The sequence below is a fragment of the Rattus norvegicus genome, chromosome 7 (assembly GCF_021556685.1).
Source record: "Rattus norvegicus strain SHRSP/BbbUtx chromosome 7, alternate assembly SHRSP_T2T, whole genome shotgun sequence".
Taxonomy (NCBI): Eukaryota; Metazoa; Chordata; class Mammalia; order Rodentia; family Muridae; genus Rattus; species Rattus norvegicus.
The window spans coordinates 66,485,479-66,505,313 of NC_141540.1; the positions used below are offsets into that span (position 1 = coordinate 66,485,479).

The 19,835-nt window shown below is 46.6% G+C and overlaps 1 protein-coding gene and 1 pseudogene across 5 annotated transcripts in view; one reads left to right on the forward strand and one right to left on the reverse strand.

Annotated features, from left to right (window-relative positions):
- The first annotated feature begins 325 nt into the window (after positions 1-325).
- Positions 326-4,649, forward strand: Rps10-ps22 (ribosomal protein S10, pseudogene 22; annotated as a pseudogene). Its single transcript, XR_015625404.1, has one exon. The product of XR_015625404.1 is annotated as a ribosomal protein S10, pseudogene 22, transcript variant X2 (transcript).
- A 2,623-nt stretch (positions 4,650-7,272) lies between these two features.
- Tbc1d30 (TBC1 domain family, member 30) overlaps positions 7,273-19,835 on the reverse strand; it is a 90,164-nt gene continuing 77,601 nt past the window's right edge. For 2 of the 4 annotated variants that reach the window (XM_087556397.1, XM_087556400.1), the window contains 4 exons: positions 18,695-18,834; positions 14,850-15,056; positions 14,282-14,341; positions 9,746-10,774 (listed from right to left, as the gene is read on the reverse strand). In XM_087556397.1, the coding sequence (XP_087412523.1) occupies positions 9,999-10,774; positions 14,282-14,341; positions 14,850-15,056; positions 18,695-18,834 (1,183 nt within the window). In that variant the 3' untranslated portion in view covers positions 9,746-9,998. 4 annotated transcript variants of the gene reach the window in all.

A 19,835-nucleotide genomic window follows, 5' to 3' on the forward strand; every position in this document is an offset into this window, starting at 1 on the left:
GATACAGGCATAGAAAAGGAAACCATACAAACATCAAAAGGAAAACAAAATGTAGTAACAAGTTAGTAACAAATTTGGTCCTAAGTCTTAGCTGTCTACATGACTGGAGTGAGAGAGGCCTAGAAATTTGGTAAATTTTCTAGCTAGCTGTGCCTGGAGAGTCTTTGCAGACACACTTTTGTAAGTTAACGCCCTAGGAAAAGGCAGCCCCGAATGCAAGCGCTACCCACCCAGTAGGCGGGGCTTAGACACTCGCCAGCTCCGCCCTTCTTCAACAAGGGAGTCTTTCCTGGTGCTGTTGTCTAAGGATGTTAGGCTGCCGCCTTGATGTTGATACCCAAGAAGAACCGGATTGCCATCTACGAACTCCTTTTTAAGGAAGGGGTGATGGTTGCCAAAAAAGATGTCCACATGCCCAAACACCCCGAACTGGCAGACAACCTTCACGTCATGAAGGCCATGCAGTCTCTCAAGTCTCGAGGCTATGTGAAGGAGCAGTTTGCGTGGAGACATTTCTACTGGTACCTCACAAATGAGGGCATCCAGTATCTCCGAGATTACCTGCACCTACCTCCGGAGATCGTGCCCGCCACCCTGCGCCGCAGCCATCCCGAGACCAGCAGGCCTCGACCCAAAGGTCCAGAGGGTGAGCGGCCTGCAAGATTCACAAGAGGGGAGGCAGGCAGAGACACCTACAGAAGGAGTGCTGTGCCTCCTGAGGCTGACAAGAAAGCTGAGGCTGGGGCTGGCTCAGCAACAGAGTTCCAGTTTAGATGGAGTTTCAGTTGTGGACACCTCAGTGAAGTTGGAGATTATGTGGCATTGAATAAACTTTAAAGAAAAAAAAAAGATGTCAGGCTGCAGACTTTCTTGTCTCTGAAAAGAGATTTGTAACAGCAGCTCAAGAAGTTTCCAGACCTTCAGCTCCAGCCTGGGACTGCAACCTCAGGCCCTCTTAATCTAAGAAGGGGGTCTGCAGCCCGTGGCCTAAGGGCCCCTGCACTCAAGAATAGCTGTGAATGCATCTCAACACATGGTTGAAATCCTGCTTGAAACATTGTTAGCTTTACTTGGGACTTTTTGTTGTTGTTTTTGGTTTTTTGTTTTTTTGTTTTTTTTTTTTCCTTTTTTGGTAACTTGATTGCAAGGTACTTAGTGTGAACTTGTAGATGGACAGTGCATTGTCAAAATCTCACTCAAAATACATGCATGCTCGCTCTTGCTACCTCCACACAGGCACGGACTGTATCAAAATACATGCATGCTCGCTCTTGCTATCTCCACACAGGCACAGACTGTATCAAAATACATGCATGCACGCTCTTGCTACCTCCACACAGGCACAGACTGTATCTTACGGGGGCTGCAGCTGCCAGTGTGTTATGTTCCAGACGCTGACAGTGGATTGGACAGCATTAGACGTCACTGGTGCTCACAGTGACCTAGGGAGACAAGCACAGCCGTTATCGATAGTGCTCTAACCTGCAGATGATAGGTGTTTACAGCTGCTCAGAGGTCGGTTTCTGTTACATTTATTATTTATTTACTTATTTGGGGGTGGGCCGGGTGCCACAGCACACATGTGGAAGTCAGAAGACAACTTACAAGAGTCAGCGGTGGATCCGGGAGATCCAAGTCAGCTCATACGCTTGCCAACAAGAACCGAAACACGGTGAGCTACCTCACCGGCCCTTGAGACAAGAAAGTACTCCTATTTGATTATTAAGGCTGCTGACACAGCTCAGCTCACTGCAACCAGGGCTGAGAGATGGAAAAGCCAAACCTCATATTTTTCCTGTCGATTAATTTCCACTCTGATCTTTCAATTCCCGGAATGACTTCTTAAAACATCTCAAAGGCCCCTATGGAAGAATCAGGGGAAGGACTGAAAGAGCTGAAGGGGAGGGTGACCCAGAAGACCAGCAGTCTCAACTAATCTGGACCCCAGGGAGCTCTCAGGGACTGGGCCACCAACCATGCAGCACACACAGGCTGGTCCCAGGCCCCCAGCAGAGGACTACCTGGTCTGGCCTCAGTGGGAGAAGATGTGCCCCAGGGAAGGAGAATGCCGGGGTACGGAGCATCTCAGAGGCAAGAGGGGATGGGATGAGGAACTGGGGGGAGGGCTGAGAAGGGGGCAACAGATGGAATGTAAATAAATAAAGTAATAAATTAAAATTTTTTAAAAATCTCTAAAGACTCCCTACCCCCTAAACTTCAGTTCCAAAGGATCAGACGCCCTCTTCTGGTCTCCTCAGGGAAACAGTACACAGACATACAAGCCAGCAGAACACCTATACATGGGGGGGCTGTTGTTGTTGTTGTTGTTGTTGTTGTTGTTGTTGTTGTTGTTGTTGTTGTTTTAATAAAAGGAGTTTGGAAGGTAGAGCTGCCAATTTCAGCTTTGTAGATGGCTGACAGACTGATTCTGCCAATTCGACTCACCTGTTGTTTTATTAGGAGCGCCGATGATAAATGTAACGTCTCTAAAGAAATGGCCTTAGTGCAGTTAAAAGACACATCTACATCAAGAGATGGGTACGAAGCAGGAAGAGGCAAGTTAGGGGCTTTGTCTGTCGTCAACATACCTAGTCCGTTACTGGTGGTATCCAGGGACTTCAAAAACTAGTCCGAGGCAGGACCACACGAAGCTCAGGCTCAACCTCACTGCTATACAAAGCACACAGAGACTGTGGCCCTGAAGGTATGAAAGGTGGACAGCATCATCTGACTAAGATTTCATAAGAGCCAAGGGACTAAGTCATTGCTGACTCCAAGAATTCCTTAAGATGGTTGATGTTAACTATGCCCACACCGTTTGCTTTTATGAGGAAAGATGACTAATTCAGGACCCAGTGTTGAAAAGATTTGTTTGTGACATGCTGTCAAGCTGTTTACAGCTGGCATCAGAAACAAAACCTGTGCCAGAACGTGATGAGAACTGGTTTACAGATTTTTCATTTTTACTGGATGTGACGGTTTGAATATGCTCAGTCCCGGGAGTGGCACTATTTGGAGGTGTGGCCTTGTTGGAGTAGGTGTGTCACTGTGGGTGTGGCTATAAGACCCTCACCCTAGCTGCCTGGAAGTCAGTCTTCCACTAGCAGCCTTCGGATGAAGATGTAGAACTCTCAGCTCCTCCTGCACCATGCCTGCCTGGATGCTGCCCTGCTCCCACCATAATGATAATGGACTGAATCTCTGACCCTGTAAGCCAACCCTAATTAAATGTTGTCCTTATAAGAGTTGCCTTGGTCATAGTGTCTGCTCACAGCAGTAAAACCTTAACCAAGACACTGGATTTAACTACTTACTTCAGTGAACATCTGTCTTTAAGGTAAAAGCAGCTTATCAATACAACCTCTCAAATCACACCAGAATTCCAACAGAAACTAAGATCACAGCATACTTGAACTGAGCGATCTTACATGTGCTAACATGCAGGCTAAGCAAGTCTCCTGGGGCCCATGACACATCATCCTGCTTTTCTATTTGGTCAAGGAATCTGAAAACAGACTTCAGGATTTCCGGCGGGGGGAGGGTGGGATAACATTTTGCTATACTTGGAGCTCAATTTTCAGTTGATGTAAATACCGTATCAGTGAGTTTTCTAATGGAGCAGAGAGCCTGCCCTTTGGTATTGACTTAAACATGTGATTGTGCCTCTAACTAGACTTCGCCAGGTCTGGCTTCCCAGAGACAATGATCCCTTGATTCACAAACACTCCTTTCTCGGGTCACTCTTTTATAGAAGCACCTATATTTGTTCCATTGCTTTTGCTTTATCAATGGTGGTAGTAGTGTTTTCTTAGGATGTACGGACGGTGGCATGCCACATGGGGTACCTTTAAGCATGCCCTCATTTTCAGTTAATTGCCTAGATTGTAGGCAACTCAGCTTCTCTCAGACCTTGGCACCCTTTGGTCCAAGTAAGGTCTCATTAGCACCAGTGATTCAGACACTGGGTTTACAGTTTGGGGCTTACAAGTCCTTCTGTCCCCTTGGCATGGGCAAGATTTGCCTCAACTTCTCAAGAGGCCTTTCTCATGTGCTCCCACTGAATGTTCCAGTAACTCTGCTGAACCCCACAGGGCTTGAGAGGCCGGCCCCACTCAGTTCTCTTGCTACACTGTAGACACAGTATCTCTGATTTAGCTCTCTGGCTACATCAGAGACACATGGAGCTTTCAGAGGAAACTTTGTGGTCACCGAGGAAGGCAAAATGAAATTCACTCTAATTCTGTTCTGCTCCCATATATGCTGCTGGGGCTCCTAACTTTTGTTGAGTTTGGGAGAAAAATAAAAATAAAAACTGTTCTCCTTTTTAGTCACTCTACACTTCTCAACCATGAAAGCAGCAGATGTCAGCAGACCAGATGGGGATGGGGGTGGGGCGTGGGTCATACTTGGCATTGTTTCCCACAAGGGGAGAAGAATCGAGGTGGTCAGAGGGTCAAAGAGCCTAAAGGCACCATGCTTGCCCTAAAGCTGCCCCAATTCCCCCAACCTCACTTCTCCATATTTTCTGTTCTAAGGATGGCGAAGACACCGAGAAACAAGAGATCTCAGAAGACGTCTGTGTTACAGTAAACACTGTGGACTCACAGACATTGACATCCTCTGTGCCATTCTCATTGGCAGGCATCGTTAACTCCTCTGTGACCAGGAAGTTCTTTTCCATACCTGTGATAGGAATTACAACCAGACTGGCTATCACCAAGAAGTGGAAGATTAATTGATGTCATGAAAGGTGTTGGGACGAAACGGCATGGGTCAAGTCTAGTTCTGAGCCAAGGTGACTTGGAACGAGCCTGCGTTCTCTCTCAGCTCCACGATTCTCCAACAAGCTGTCCCCTTGTGATAAAAGGACAGTGGCCAGCATCACCTTTTAGTTTTCTTCCCTTCCAAATTCAAATCCAGCAGAACAAGAAAGTTCAAAGGAAGAGCCCAGGAACTGAGTTGCTTTGCTTATGCAGGAGCTAAAGATCAGTCACCACAGCCAGGGTGGAGGAAGATGCTGAGGGTCTCTCAGCTTAGGCCTTGTACCCTCAGGACATCGATCTCACCAGAAGTTTACAGACAGAGGGAGGTGGGGGCTAGCTCACCAGGCAAAACCAAGCCTTTGTTATGAAAGGAAGGTGGTGAATTCTAATTAACGATAGCATAGGACCACAACAGCCAACACGAACCTGAGGTTGTTATACAGGTATGAACACTGAAATCCCCAAATGCTAAATGACTCGCCCTCGGTCTTCCGAGGAGGAAGTGGCATAGTGACCCCAGTGATATGTGGGCCGAGACTACAAGAATGAGAGGCCATTCCTCAGGCAAACTGGAGCAAGGAGGTGGTCTAGGCTCTGTGAACATGGAGGATGAAAATATTGAGGAGCTGAGACCTCGAGGAACTTAAAGTTCTATTTGACAGCCATAGTTTGCATAGTAAATCTTTCCCAGAAGCCTGTGTTAAAATCTTGGTCTCCACCCTGGTACCCCTTGAGACGAGGTAGAAAAATTCAAAGAGGACTAGTGAGAAGTCTCCAGGTCATTGGCTGTGCCCTTGAAGGGGCTGTAGACTTTTCTTTTCCTGTTTTGGTGGCTTTGACCATGAGGTGGTTGACAGTGCTCTCACTACCACCACCATCCTACCACATACCCCGAACAGCACAGGCCAATCAACCACCAATAGAAGGTTCTGGAAGCATGAGCCTAGAAACCTTTTTGATTATTTAAGGTATTTGTCACAATAACACAAAACTAATTAATGTACCTACTTGTCAGGCAGCTAGCAAAGGAAGTTATCAGGCTTCGGTCAGACAGCACACTCTGTGATTTACCAGTCGGGTGGCAATGGCCAAGACTATATAACCACCTTGCTTTGTTACCTGGAATAGTGATCCCTGAGGGGCAAGTAATGCCTGACCCACATAAGCTCAGCAAAAGCTCAGTAGTACTGTTCTGGAGATGCTAAATCAAGAATGCTGACAAACGGGAAAGGCCACGAGAAGACAGTAGAGAATCGTTCACAGCCAGGATTGACCTGATGAGTTTGCTTTTTAATCCTCCAGAAGGAGTAATAGAAAGATGAGCCTGTTAACATTTTACTTTTCTGGGACCACTCTGGCAGCAATATGATAGAACATGGGTGAGCAACTCCCCCTCCACCACACACACACACACACACACACACACACACACACACATACATCTGTTCACCTACAAACTAAGAAGAGTGCTTCTTCACTGAACACCAAGCCTGCAATATCTTCACCTTGGACCTCCAGTCCCTAGAACTCCAAAGCTATTTATTGATGAAGCCACCCAGTCTGTGGTCTCTTGCTATGACAGTGGAGCCGGGATACTCAGTATCCTATGTGGGAGCTGATGCTCCTATTGACCAGACCCCATCGATCCCCAAGTACGGTGGGCACAGCCCACCTCTATCAGTGAGCCATCATCTATAAACTCGTCCCATCCATAGCTTTAAAGCAGAGGCTCCTGGCCACAGATGTTGCTGACTTTAATGAACTATCTCATGTGGGAAACAGAAGCTTCCATTGCTATGATCCAAATGCTCACCGCTCCCTGCCCCCACCCCCCATTTCAATGATCTCTATGGTCTCTAATTCTTATTTATGGAGGCCCAGTGACCTGGGTTCAATCCCCAAAAGCTGTGAGAAGCACACACATATGCATACGTGCTTACTGAAAAAGATCCATGTCCAAACATGAATGAACCCTTGTATTTTTGAAAGTTTCTAAAACATGCCACTTTTCGAATTAGGAAAAGTGATGTCTTTGAGATGCTGCTTCAAAGGACTGCCGTAGGTGGCAGCGGAAGTAGGTTGGAAATTACATAAATTTATGCGGAGAAGCACAAGCTGGACATGTGATCCTAGCTCTCTGTTCATGCAGAGGTTTTTGAAAGATGATGAAGTAAATGTATATTATTGTTCTCTTCTAGTAAACAAAGTAAAATAGTAGGTCTAAAAGTCAATCTATATGTACACCATATACATAGAATCTCTCCCTCCCTGGGTTCCTTCCTCTGCCCACTTCTGTTCAGGAACCTGCTCCTCTCCCCCATTCTGGGCAGGTAACAGGGTACCCTGTACTCAGTGGTGAGATCAGGAATGCACAGAGCTTCACGGAGCCTAAATGAGTTTCCCTCATTCCTGTGATCAAGCGGGATATAGGAGAGAAGGTTGAGAACTGACTGAGAGGAAGGAAAGCCGGGTTTCCTGAACACTGTCAGACAGGAAACGACACCACACCAACAGTGAGAATCTTTATGCATATTATCTGTGATCAGTACAGTTCTCCAGAACAAGACAGATGAGAGAGAGAACATCGTTCCAAACAGTTACAGCCATAGGTCAACATTACAAACTAGGTTTAGATCTAGATCGGTTTTTTTTTTTTTTTTTTTTTGGAGAGGACTGAGGTGCAGTTGATGTCCAGAAAAGTGTGAAAAGGGTACAGGCAGACTTGGAAATAGCTGCAACTATTAAGTTCTTCCGGTGTTTGCATACAGTCTCCGACACTTGGGGAAGACGGCCAGTCCATATCCGCCCCCTTTGTACATGCTGCGGGTTGGGGGAGGGGAGGCTATTACAGAGTTCTTGTTCTAAGTGGCAAGGCTAAGAAGTCCATCAGTTCACATTGTGATTGCCTGGCATGGTGCATGCGCATGGTCAGTACAGAGAGCTTTAACAGGGGTCTGTTGGGTTTCCTAAGTCGACTTGGTCATTTTTACCACCAAAAAAAAAATGTTTTTTCTCCCAGCTATTTGTACAACTGATACTCATCCATACCCTGTGCTGTCTCACCGGGCTCTTTCTGAAGACATAGCAGGAAGAGATACTGAGAGAACAGTTGGTAGACAGCCCCACCTGATTTCCCATCTCCTCCCTCCAAACACCCAGACCCTCAGGGAGCCAGGGTTGGGAGAGAAACATTTTCTATTCAAGTCAGGCTTCCAGAGGGTGTGGGGGGATTTGAATTATCAAGGAAAAAGAAGATAATGAGGGGGTCATTGTAAATGAAGTTTAGTGGATAAAAGAAATTCTTTTCTTGTGCTTAACTTTGGAAAACAGTGGGTCGCATCACCTGGGGATGGCATTCAAAGTAAGGCCACCCACCCCCACCCACGGCCTTCCCTCCAGGCAGAGGAAGCTGTCTGATAACTTCAGATAGAACTCCAGGACCAAACAAACTGTAATGACTTCTAGCTATTCCATCTTCCGGTCCTTTCCGGTAAAAATACCATGTGGGGGATAAAATGTGTCAGTCCTGTAGCAGCTTTTCATTCAAAAGAGCCCACACAACTCTACTCTATGTGATTAAAAAATGAGTACTTCTCATTGTAAAAAAAAAAACCTTCTGTAACCAGCCCTGGCTTCAGAAATAGCAAAGCAACTCACTCGAACCAACGCTACCGGCTTCAACAGAGTTCCTCCCAGAACTGCCAAAGGCTTTGGGGAAGGAAGGTTAAGATGGCGCCGTATTGGGCTAATGACGGCGGAGCCTGAGTGGAGAGCCCTTCATTTTTCCAAAGGATAGACGCATGAAGCATGTTGAAAAGGAACTAACTTTTCAAGGTGAGGCAGTTTCACAGCTCCTTCTGTGAACACAGGACTCTATACCATCTAGAGAAAGAGCCTTTGAGTCAGGAGGCTGTGTATTAAATGGCTTCCTAGTCGCAGCTCCCACAAGCTCTGAAGTCAGTACTCGTGGACAAAGAGCAGTAAGCCAGGTTATCGTACTAGAAGAAACAGAGTGAGGTCCTGTGACACACTGGATTGTTTACCTCGAGTTACTGAAGTGCCGTTTCACCTGTGTGGCTCAGAGTTCCGGACTGCATAGTAAAGACAAGAGATGCTCTCTCCGATCTGCTGGGACCAAGGTAGGAGTGGAAAGATAGAAAGAACTAGGGGAAGAGGGGCTTCTCCAGAGAAAGGCAGTGTTCAAGTAACAAAGTACCACAACCCAAAACCACAAAATTCAAGTAACAGTCACTGTGCGGTGTCCTGGCTTTGAGCTGCGCATCTGCAATGGAGTGAGAGCTGGTAGCTATCGGAACCACGTTCAGAGGATGCTCAAGTTCCACACAGAGCCCATCAAATCCTTGCGAGAAGAAAATGAGCCTTGGGAAAGGTGGAAATCAGCAAACCGTTCAGAGTAGCTGTTTAATGCATAGCCCAAGGTGATCTCTGCATATGGTCTTCGATTTGGTTATTAACTTCAATTTCAACTGATTTAAAGGTTTTCTTCTCACGGGTAGAAATAGAAAGTTACAGAAAGGCTATCTTGACATTTCTGCTATGCTTTAGCATATAAATAAAAAATAATCTGAAGACAAGTATTAAAGTATACAGGCGCGTGCATGCACGCACGCACGCACGCACACACACACACACACACACACACACACACATGCTTGCACATGCTCACACACGCACACACAGGCACTCTTGCTCATACACACACAAATCCCCTCCCGTCCCCAACAGAGCAGAAAGAGGAACATCAGAAGTTTTTTGCAACTAAGAAGCTTACTTTCTACGGTTTTAGTTCTAGCAAGCTGGTATTCGTTCATGCTTTAGTAAGTGACGTCCAGAGGACGGAAAGGCCAAGGAATGTGTTGTTTCAGGGATCCCAAAAAGGCTCTGAGAAGGCCAGAAAAGGACTTAACAGTCTACAGATTGTCTTTTCTAAAGAGCTCACAAGGAAAATTGGGGAAACTCCATACTTGAGAAGCACGAGATTTATTTAGTCACAAGAATCCACTTGACCAGTTACCCAGAAGGTGGGAAAAGGTCCCATCTGGTTCCCACCACGGAGCTTCCGGTACCCGTTTGGATAGGGCTGTTGGCGCTCAGCTTTAAACCTCTCAGTTCGTTTTTTATTGGACAAATGAAACAGGAAGGGCCTGGCTAGCTTGCTTTAGCCACCATGCCTCGCCTTGTGAGTCTAGCCGCTGAGCCAACCACTAGGAGGCGTCATCGCTTCTTGGTGCTGCTGCTCCCCATGCCTGACTTGCTGAAGCCCCTGCTCATCTGAGGGAAGTGCATGGTTGGGGTTCTTTCGGTAGGGCCATATAATCCCAAATTCCTGGCTGTGGCTGACTTTCGCAGCGGCTTGACACTGGGGAAGGGACTGAAGATGGGGGGTTTTGAGTTGCTTCCCGGGAGAGATTTGCTGACAGTCTGGTTTTCTCCAGGGGCATCGACTAACTCTGGGGCATGCCGCTGCCCCTTGGACTCAGTTTCTGCCGTGGTATCCCTTTGGTTAAGTTCCAAGGCTTCTAATTTCACCTGAACTGCAGTCACATCAACGTCAGCATCCCCAAATACGGGCTCTGGAGACTGCCCTTCGATTGTCCTCGGAGTGACGCTGTCACCGCTGCTGCCCTCACTCTGAGCTGTTACTGCACAACTGGAGGGAAACTCCTCAGCTGCCCCCAAGCTGCTGGTCTTACAGCCTTCATTCTGTTCTTCTATTAGCCCTACTGTGTCTCCACAGCCCAGATGGCTCTTGGTCCTTGGCATGTTCTTTTTGTGGACTCGGATGTGAGTCCGCCACGGAGAGTTGAGCTTTGTCTTAATGTCTTCGTAAGGGACAGGAGATATTTTTCCTCCCGCGTGGCCAGGCATGTGGATGACTGCATTCTTGGCTGCTCTGTTTGTAATTTTCATCTTTTTCCCTAGAAGAAGATGGTTGATCACCGGAGAACTATTTGCCTGAGATGGGAGGATGCTGGTCACTGGCCCTTTGTCTGCAAGAAAGGTTGAAAGCCTGTGTGAAACACATTATGCAGAAACACATCTGTCTTCAGGACAATCTCACAGAGCATTCCTTTCCCAAATCTTTTCCCCAAAAGCTTTCCGGGTGCTGGCAGAGCCATGTGACTGAGGACAGTAGAAACTGACAACCCTAGTTTGCCTGGGATGCCCAGTCCCTCCTTCTTCAGATAAGAGAGCACCGAGGGCTGGGTATGTTACGGTTTAAATGGGTATATTCCCCCAAAGGGCTCCTGTATGGGAGGCTTGCTCCACAGCTGGTAGACCCAGTTGCTGATGACATCATCATGCCATTGACCTAACATCATGAGGTAATTGTTCCTCAAAGAATTTACAGTTGAGTCAACTATTTGGAGGTGGTTGAAGGTGACCCTGTAGAAGTGGGTCACAGGAGAGGGGGGAGCCATTGAAGGGTGTATCCTGTTCCCAGTCTCTTTCCCTGTGGCTCTGCTTCCTGGCTGCAGTGTCATGAGCAACTTTTCTCTGCCATGACCTCTTCCTACACCCTCGTCTTCACTACGTCAGGCCATGGAGATGGAGCCAACTGACCACAGCCTGAAACCTGGTGACCCTCAAACCAAAATCAGCCCCATTGTCCTTCAAACTGTTCCTCTCAGTTATGGTCAGTCATGAAAAATCTAACAGAGACCTAAAACAGAACAGGCTCCCTGCTGACCCCGTGCGTTCCTAAAGAAAGCTCAGACTTCCTAATGATTTTTACAGTTTCTGTCTCTGAAAAGCCACCTTAGAGGTCAGGCTATCTAGAAAATCTTGGAAAAAAATTTAAAAACAATACAATAAACTGTAACGATGTGAGTTAACGAGTCATCGGACTCTGAGAGGCAGGAAAGCAGCACGCTGCACAGCTCGGAAGATCTTGTCAGAGGGAATACACCCAGTGGGCTCACGCTGTCCCCAGGCCTGGCCCTAAAATGAAACCTGCGCCCACAGCACAGTGGGCTTTGGAAGCCAAAAGACAGTTAGAGCAGCAGTGTCCTGGGGGCACTGAGGGCCTGCTGGTCTCCTCCTCCTGAGGCTGTGACCAAATTCCTGTCTATGACGTAGAATTTCACACCACGAGCCCCAGGAATGAGGGCAATGGCCAGAAGCACTGAGGAGACATCTCCCCACCTGAGCTAAGTTCCCTTTCTCCCTGAGGCTTGTGTCATCTAGCCAACTTCCCTCCACCCTTCTCAACTCTAATCATTTATCTCCGGTCACACCTCAATCTCACTAAAAACATTACCCACATCACCTGACATGCTGCCATCTTCCGCAGCAAATTTACTGTTCTTGGATGGATGTGCCCATTGCCTGATGGTTGCTCTCCCTCCACTGGCTGTCCTGAACCGCCTTGCCACCACCAACACACACACACACACACACACACACACACACACACGCACGCACACACGCACGTATGCACATAAATGCATTGTCTCTCTCTCTCTCTCTCTCTCTCTCTCTCTCTCTCTCTCTCTCTCTCTCTCTCTCTCTCTGGTAGATGCCTGCCTCTGTCCTACTTTCTCAGCTCCTTGTCCATCCTTAAATTGCCCAGCACATGTTTTACACGTGTGCTGCTCAGCAGAGCAATGGCCACACTAACAATCATACATCCCAGCATTCCCATGCCTTTGCCACTTCCCAGAGACGCTCCAACCCGAGATTGAAGTCCTACATTCTCTTCTCTGAATCCCAGCCCTTCAAAAGTTCATGACTTCTTGTTCCATTGGGACCTTGATGTCACCAAACGATCTTTCCTCCTTTCCCCTCTTCTCTCAGACCCTTCAATGATTTATCCCAATCTTTATTACTGCCTTTACGTTTCCTCTTATTCTCAACACTTCCACCAAACTCTCTGCAATAACCTTTCTCCTAATCTTCCCGAGAAAACAGGAGCTCTCAGGTCTTAAAGACCTCGACTTCTGTCTTTTCTACCCTAGGAATCTGGTACCTCAGGCTTTCCTTACCCTGGGAATCGGGTACCTCAAGTACTATTCATATCACCCCTTTCATTCTCAAAAGCTGAAGTCTTTTACTGTGCCTTAAAGGTAACTCGCTCATTTAATCTCATCTCCTCCCATCTCCTCTAAACCTTACTACTCAAAGTCTAGGCCCTACCCAGGAGCTGAGGAAGAATCAGCAAACTTGCTGAAACACATTCTGAACTTCAGCCAATCTCTAAATGGCTGTACCCTAAAATTAAGAGGCCAATGCTCCACGACTTTTCCTCTGAGGTGCAATCTCCCCTTCTTTAAGGACAACAAAGGGAGCTCTAGAGAAGGCATCAGCAAACTTCCCAGACTATAAATCTTTTAACTACTGTAGCATTGAAGCAATTATAAACAAGGTGTAAAAAAATGGGAATAGCCATGTTCCAATAAAACTTTATTCCATAAAAACCATAAAAACAAAAAACAACAACAACAAAAACTATACAAACAAGCACCAGGCAGGATTTGGTCTCAGACCTTAAGTTGCTGATTCCTGACTAAAGTACAAGCCACCGGACAAACTTAAAACCCAGCAGCAACTGCTTGCCATTCTCTCAAGGATGTTTCTGACAAAGGACTACACTAAAGATGGCAGTGCTCTGGCTCTCACTGTGGCCTGACCACTCACAATCGCTGTAAACCCCAGACAAACGCTAACCTGTTAACTCTTCCTGGGAGATATAAGGACAAAGGGAGGAAATGTGTGGGCCAGTGTTTTGAAAGCTAAAACGTTGTCATTGTGAGTTTCTTTCATGATCGCCCTCTTGATGAGTCAAAGTCGGTAGAGTAAGAGCCTTCGGGATTTCCCTATTTTCTTTCTGATGTTTTCTCCAAGTTTTTCTCAGTGTTTGTCTGAGATCAGTCACATGCTCTGAAGCCATAGGCCGAATTTATGTTTTTGTGAACTCTGGACAGACAACATTTTCATTAGGAACAGGAGAATCACTCCCAAATCAGCATACATTAAACAGCAAGGTGGATTGTCCACTGTGATTTGAGAGATTATAAAGGGGGGAAAGAAGCTTGACAATCCTTGGAAAAGAGCGTTGTCACCCAATAATCGTTCTCCTCATACAGTCCCAAGATACTGAAGCTGGCTTATCCGTGAGACACAAGATCTCGTTTTTTTCTGTCTCCCACCTTCCATGGTCACTGTTCCTGCTAAATTACTACTTGACTTACAAATGCACAGATGAGTATATTCCATTTTCAGATGCTTACTTTTCTTCCTGCTTATTTGTTTGCATGTGCATATGTGGACCACTGCGCACATTCAGAGGTCAGAGGTCAGCTTTCTGAGTACTACTGGGGACTGAGCTCAGGTCATGGGGCCTGTGCAAAAACACTGCCCCCCAACCCCAACATCTCCCTGGCCCATAGGCTTGAATTTCTAAGATTTCTCAAGTCCAAGGATTGCATAGCTCAGCAGCACTTTGATCATTTGTAAATCCCTCTAGGCAAGCACGCATAGTAAACAGGGTATGATACCATCCACAGCCTGATCCTCGGGACCTAAGAAGAACCCAAGGTCCTGTTCTTCTTTAGATCCTGATAAAATAAAGTTGAAAATGAAGTTCTAGATATGCGACTGTCTGATACCAATGTGTAATCGTGCTGGCTAATCCTCACGGTCAGCTAGACTTGGAATCACCTGGGAGACACACCTCTGGGCCCATCTGTGAGGTACCCAGCGAGGTTCCCTGAGGAAGGAAGACCCGCCCTCAACATGGACAGCCTCATCCTTTGAGGTCTTGGACAGAATAAAAAAGGAGGAAAGATATAAAGTACCAGCACTCACCTCTCTCTCCTCTCTCTGTTCCCTGACCGCAGGCCAAGCATGGCGGCTCCCTCACATTCCGGCTGCTCCCCCGCCCCCTACAGCCCCTCCCACAACCTTGCTTTCCCCTCCTCGATGGACCCCGGGCCCTCCTACAATACAAAGGGATCCCTAACTTGGCTCGTGTAGGGTACCTGCCACCGTAGTGTGAACTCTGAGGCCACCCTAGGGTCACTGTACACTGGGATGGGGTTCACACTGCTGGAAGAACCCCCTTACCTGCTCTTATGTACACCTGGTGGAGCTGCTGCTGCTGCTTCTTCTTAATGCGCGAGTACTGCCTCTTCAGGGCGTTGATGTCCGTGGTCATCCGCTCTGTCATCATGCTGTTGAACGCTGCGTGGTACTCACTTCGACACGAATTGATGGCTCCTGGGCTCAGCTCTGCGATGTTGTTCGACCTCAGGGTCTGTTCCTCTGTCCCTTCTGTGCCCCGGGAAGGAACAAAGTCATGGAGAGGACCTGATGGGAACGAACTACCCTACAGCCGGTCTTAACCTCCAAGAGATTCTAAACTAGGAAACTGTCCTCCGGGATTTATCTAGCACTGGTGTTGATTTGCTTCTGCACTCCCTTAATGAGCTTGCAGGTTGGAAATGAGCCCTGGGCTGACCGATTTTGTGGGCGCTTTTTCCATGATGTAGACATGCAATCAACTCTCTCCAGATAAAAATCCATGCCACTTCCTAAAACACCCTCAGAAAAATATAGTACCAAGATGTACCATGACAGCTACTGTATGATCACCCTCATGCCTGCCCAAGAATGTATTAACCGTCTGTGGACTTTCCCAAGTACATTTTCTATACTTTTTTTTAAGTAATACCTTTTATGACTGTATGAAAACTTAGACCACTGTGCCCTGAGAAGCAAATCCTTTTGTGCATTCAACCAGCATTTTCTGATTGTCTGTCGTGGTGGAGTTCTGTTTGATATGGTCTCTGACCCTGTGACATCTACAACTAGCAGATCTGTCCCTTAAGTAAGATCGAGACCACACCAGAGAATGAGAAAGCCTTGCTCTGGTGAGTATGTGCATTCACAGGCTGCCTAGGTGAGTGCAGAGAAAACCAGAGTTCTCTAAAGCACCACATGGTACTGAGCATGGGAACCAATGAAACAGAGATTTCAGCTCAGCTGATGGTTCCTTGTCTTTTTTTTTTTTTTTTTTTTTTTTTTTGGTTCTTTTTTTTCGGAGCTGGGGACCGAACCCAGGGCCTTGCGCTTCCTAGGCAAGCGCTCTACCACTGAGCTAAATCCCCAACCCGAAACAGAGATTTCAGCTCAGCTGATGTCTGCTGGGAACGTCTCCAGGGAAAATCTGGGCATCTTATAAATGTACTTCATGAGTTACCAAAAATCACTTCTCTAAAGGGAAGAGAATTTAAAAAAAAAAAAAGAATATATTGAACAAAATCACTAGGAAGCACTATTGATGAGAAAGTGATGTCTAGCCTGATTTATAATTGCCCAGAAAGGAAAACTGACCAGAGGCCAAGATCACAGACTCTAGATCCCTTAGCACTGGGACTGGGGGACAGATGGGTCAGTGGTTAGGAGCAGTTGCTATGCAATGATAAGGATCAGAGTTCAGACCTCAGAACTCACTATGTAGCTCAGAGACTCACAAACATCTGTAACTCCAGCACCAAGAGATATGACCACCCTCTTCTGGCCTCTGCGTGTACAACAAGAGTCCACACAAATATGTCCACAAGGACACAGACACACAAATCAGTCAAATAAATCATCAAACAAAGGGTCAATAAGAAGCTACATAGCAAAATAATAAAATATTTAAAAAAAAAAACAGCTTTCACATTGGGGCTGGAGAGATGGCTCAGTGGTTAAGAGCACTGGCTGCTCTTCCAGAGGTCTAAGTTCAATTCTCAGCAACCACATGGTGGCTCACAACCATCTGTCATGGGATTTGGTCCCTTCTTCTGGTATGCAGGCACATACACGCAGGGAGAATACTGTGTATGTAATAAATCAATCTTTTAAAAAAGCTTTAACATTAATAATTGATTCCATGTCTAAAAACCGAGAAGCTGAAATTCAGACAAGAAAGGGCGTAGAAAGCATCACAGAAATCAAAGGGACCTTGTTTGGCTCAGATTTTCAGAGCTTGTTTTAAAAGCTGAGAGAAGAGTACATGTCACAGACACGCACAGAGAGAGAACAGTGTGAACCCAGCCCTCCCCACTCCCCAGTGGAACTTTTTATAATTGTACAAACTTTATTATAGAAAAAGGAAAGAAAGAAAACCTTGCACGTAAATAAAAACATACACCGGAATTAACCAGACCCAAAGTTTATCCAACTCAATGAATTAACGTCTAGACATGAACCCAGTCTCTAAGCAGGTGAACTCGCAGCTGGGCATGTAACTCAGCTGGCACAGAGTTTGCCTAGCATGCACAAGGCCCTAGGGGCAATCCTCAGTACTATATAAGCCAGGCATGGTCGGGCGTGACTCTAGTCCCAGCACTTGGAAGGAGGTGGTAATGCCCAGGATATATGACACATGGTGGTTCGGATGAGAATGGCCCCCATAGGAGGGTGGCTCATTATATTTGAGGAACGGGTCTCCTGCTGGTAGAACTGTTTCAGAAGGATTAGGAGGTGTGGCCTATTGGAGAAGGGGGCAGGCTCTGAGCTTTCAAAAGAGCCATCAATCTCTATGTGCTCTCCTCCGCCTGGTGCTTACCTTGGTGTATAAGCTCTTGGCTACTGCTCCAGCTGCATGCATGCATGCCTGCCTGCCTGCCTGCCTGCCTGCCTGCCTGCCATGCTCACTGCCATGATGGCCCTGGACTCGACTCTCTGAAACTGTAAGCCCCAAATAAACTCTTTCTTCTATGAGTTGCCCTGGTCTCAGCACCTTATCATAGCAATAGAAAAGTAAGATAAAGATGGCTTCAAACAATCTCAAAATGAGTCCAGGCTTGGGTACAACTCTCAAAAATAACACAACCAAAAGGCAGTGCCAGCAGCCACCTTTTAAATCATAAACAACGATAAACAGATGGTTCAGTAATGTCAAGACAGCCAAGCTGGCAGGGGGCAAAGATATGGCACAGCGGCCCATGTGTCTGTCTCTGAATGCACATTTCTGTCCCCTTTGGACGAGAGGATGGGCCTCTTAATTCGGAGAGGTGGAGTAAATATTCTAAGTCAGAGCTGCCACCGAAGATGGGAAAGGACCCAGTGGGAGAACCACGGGCTAGCCTCTAAAAGCTCGTTAGACCGGACTGTACAACCCTGAGGAAGTCACTTCTGTGAGGGAAATAAAGTGTGGTCATCGATCCGGAGCACCACATTCGACAGAGGTAATACCAAATCGTAGAACTTCCAGGGTGGATTCATAGAGTACCAGGAGGTCTGGAGTCCTATCTTAGTGAGAAAGGAGCTCTTTAAGAGGGCTGGCGACAGCTGGGTGAGTGAGCTCTTCCCTCCCTCGCTTGTGGGAGGCTCTGGGCTCGGCATGAAAGAGAGAGGATTCAGGAAAGATGGGGAAGAGAGAAGGGCGGAAGGGCAGGCGGGCACAGGCAGGCAGGCAGATCAGTGTTCTAAACATGGTCCTTTAAGAGAGCCTTAGGAGACAGTGAGGCCAAACATGCTCTGCTGCTTTGGAAGGGAGCAGTGGGAGCCCAAGGCTCTGGGTAGATTCTAGCAGTATCTTCTGAAGCAATTAGTTTCTTGCCATCAAGAAATGGAAATATTCAGTCCTAACACAGAAGGAAGCCAGTCTTCAGTGAATTGAATTAAACTCCAGGAGGATTTATAGATCACATGCTCTACGCTGGGCTACTCTAAGTAGGGAGCAGTCAGCGCTGATGATGAACAAGCAGAAGCAAGAGTAGCTATAAAGGAAATGAAAGGGGCACTCTGTGGGTAACACAGGATACAGGCAGATCCTGCCAAAGGTTAACCCCGCAGAGAAAGGCTATGGATGGTGGTAACCACTCAGAGAATCACTTAAGACTTCTCCAGGACACAGTAACAATGCTCTCGTTCGAGTGAACCAATTCTATCCGGATTTGAACGAGGCCCCTCTTTACCTTTAATCTGCTTTTGGTACTTCTGCAGTTCAGGAGCCAGGAGCCCACTGAGCGGTCCAAGGCACCCCACAGCACTAGCGACAGCATCCTCATCGTCCGGGCCGTTCTCATCGTCACTATCTCTGGACTTACTGTGTCGCCTTGGAAAACATAGAGGAAAAGAAATGGTGAAAATCAACTTTTAAGAGAATAGAATCACAGGATTTAAATGGTGTATGTGACAGTGTGTGTGTGTGTGTGTGTGTGTGTGTGTGTGTGTGTGTGTGTGTATTTGTAAGTTTCCTGTTTTTCCCTGCCAATTTTTCCCTGGGTCTTGTCCTATCTAATTGCCATAGGTCAAGTTTATTAGCAATTCTTTTATATTCTCTAGTTATCTATGTATAGGCAGAGACATAACTGTGGATATATATATATACACATATATATATATATATGTGTGTGTGTGTGTGTGTGTGTGTGTGTGTATCCCTCTGTACCTGAAAGAATAAAAAATACAGCCAAAAAGTCAGAAGTTTAGAAATGCTATCTCACCCCTAAGAAGCCCTAAATACCTCAAATTCCAGACCCTGCTCTCTACCTGTAAGTAGATAAAAGGTCACATTTCTTGAGCCTGCTCTCCCAGAAACTAGATAAAAGGGCTTAAAAAGACAAGGCCCTTAGATGATTCCTGACCTAGTAAAGATAACAGAAAGCTTCTCCCAGGAATTAGCTGACCATAAAGTTAGATTACAATCTTAAAAACAATAACAATCTTGAGAGACAGGAAGCTTCTCCTTGTGATTTTTCACTGATATTCTCCACATTTTCCAATGAGGCCATTCCTGCCCCCTTGGGTTGTGGCTTCTTCCTTTAAATACCTCTTCTCCCAGCTACTGGGGGTCAAACTCCTGTGCCCCTGCGTGGGATACGAGTCTTGACCCCAGTGTACTGGTTCCTATCGATAAACCTCATGTGATTACAGCAAGGACGGTCTTGTGTGAGTTCTTGGGGGGGTCGCGTTATCCCGAGACTTGAGTGAGGGTCTCCCCACTCTGGGGGTCTTTCATACCTTCAATCACAAACATATTTCAATATTTTACATAGAGCCTCCTTGATATTTTTCATAGTTGTATTAAATCTACACAGCCCATGTTCATAGTTG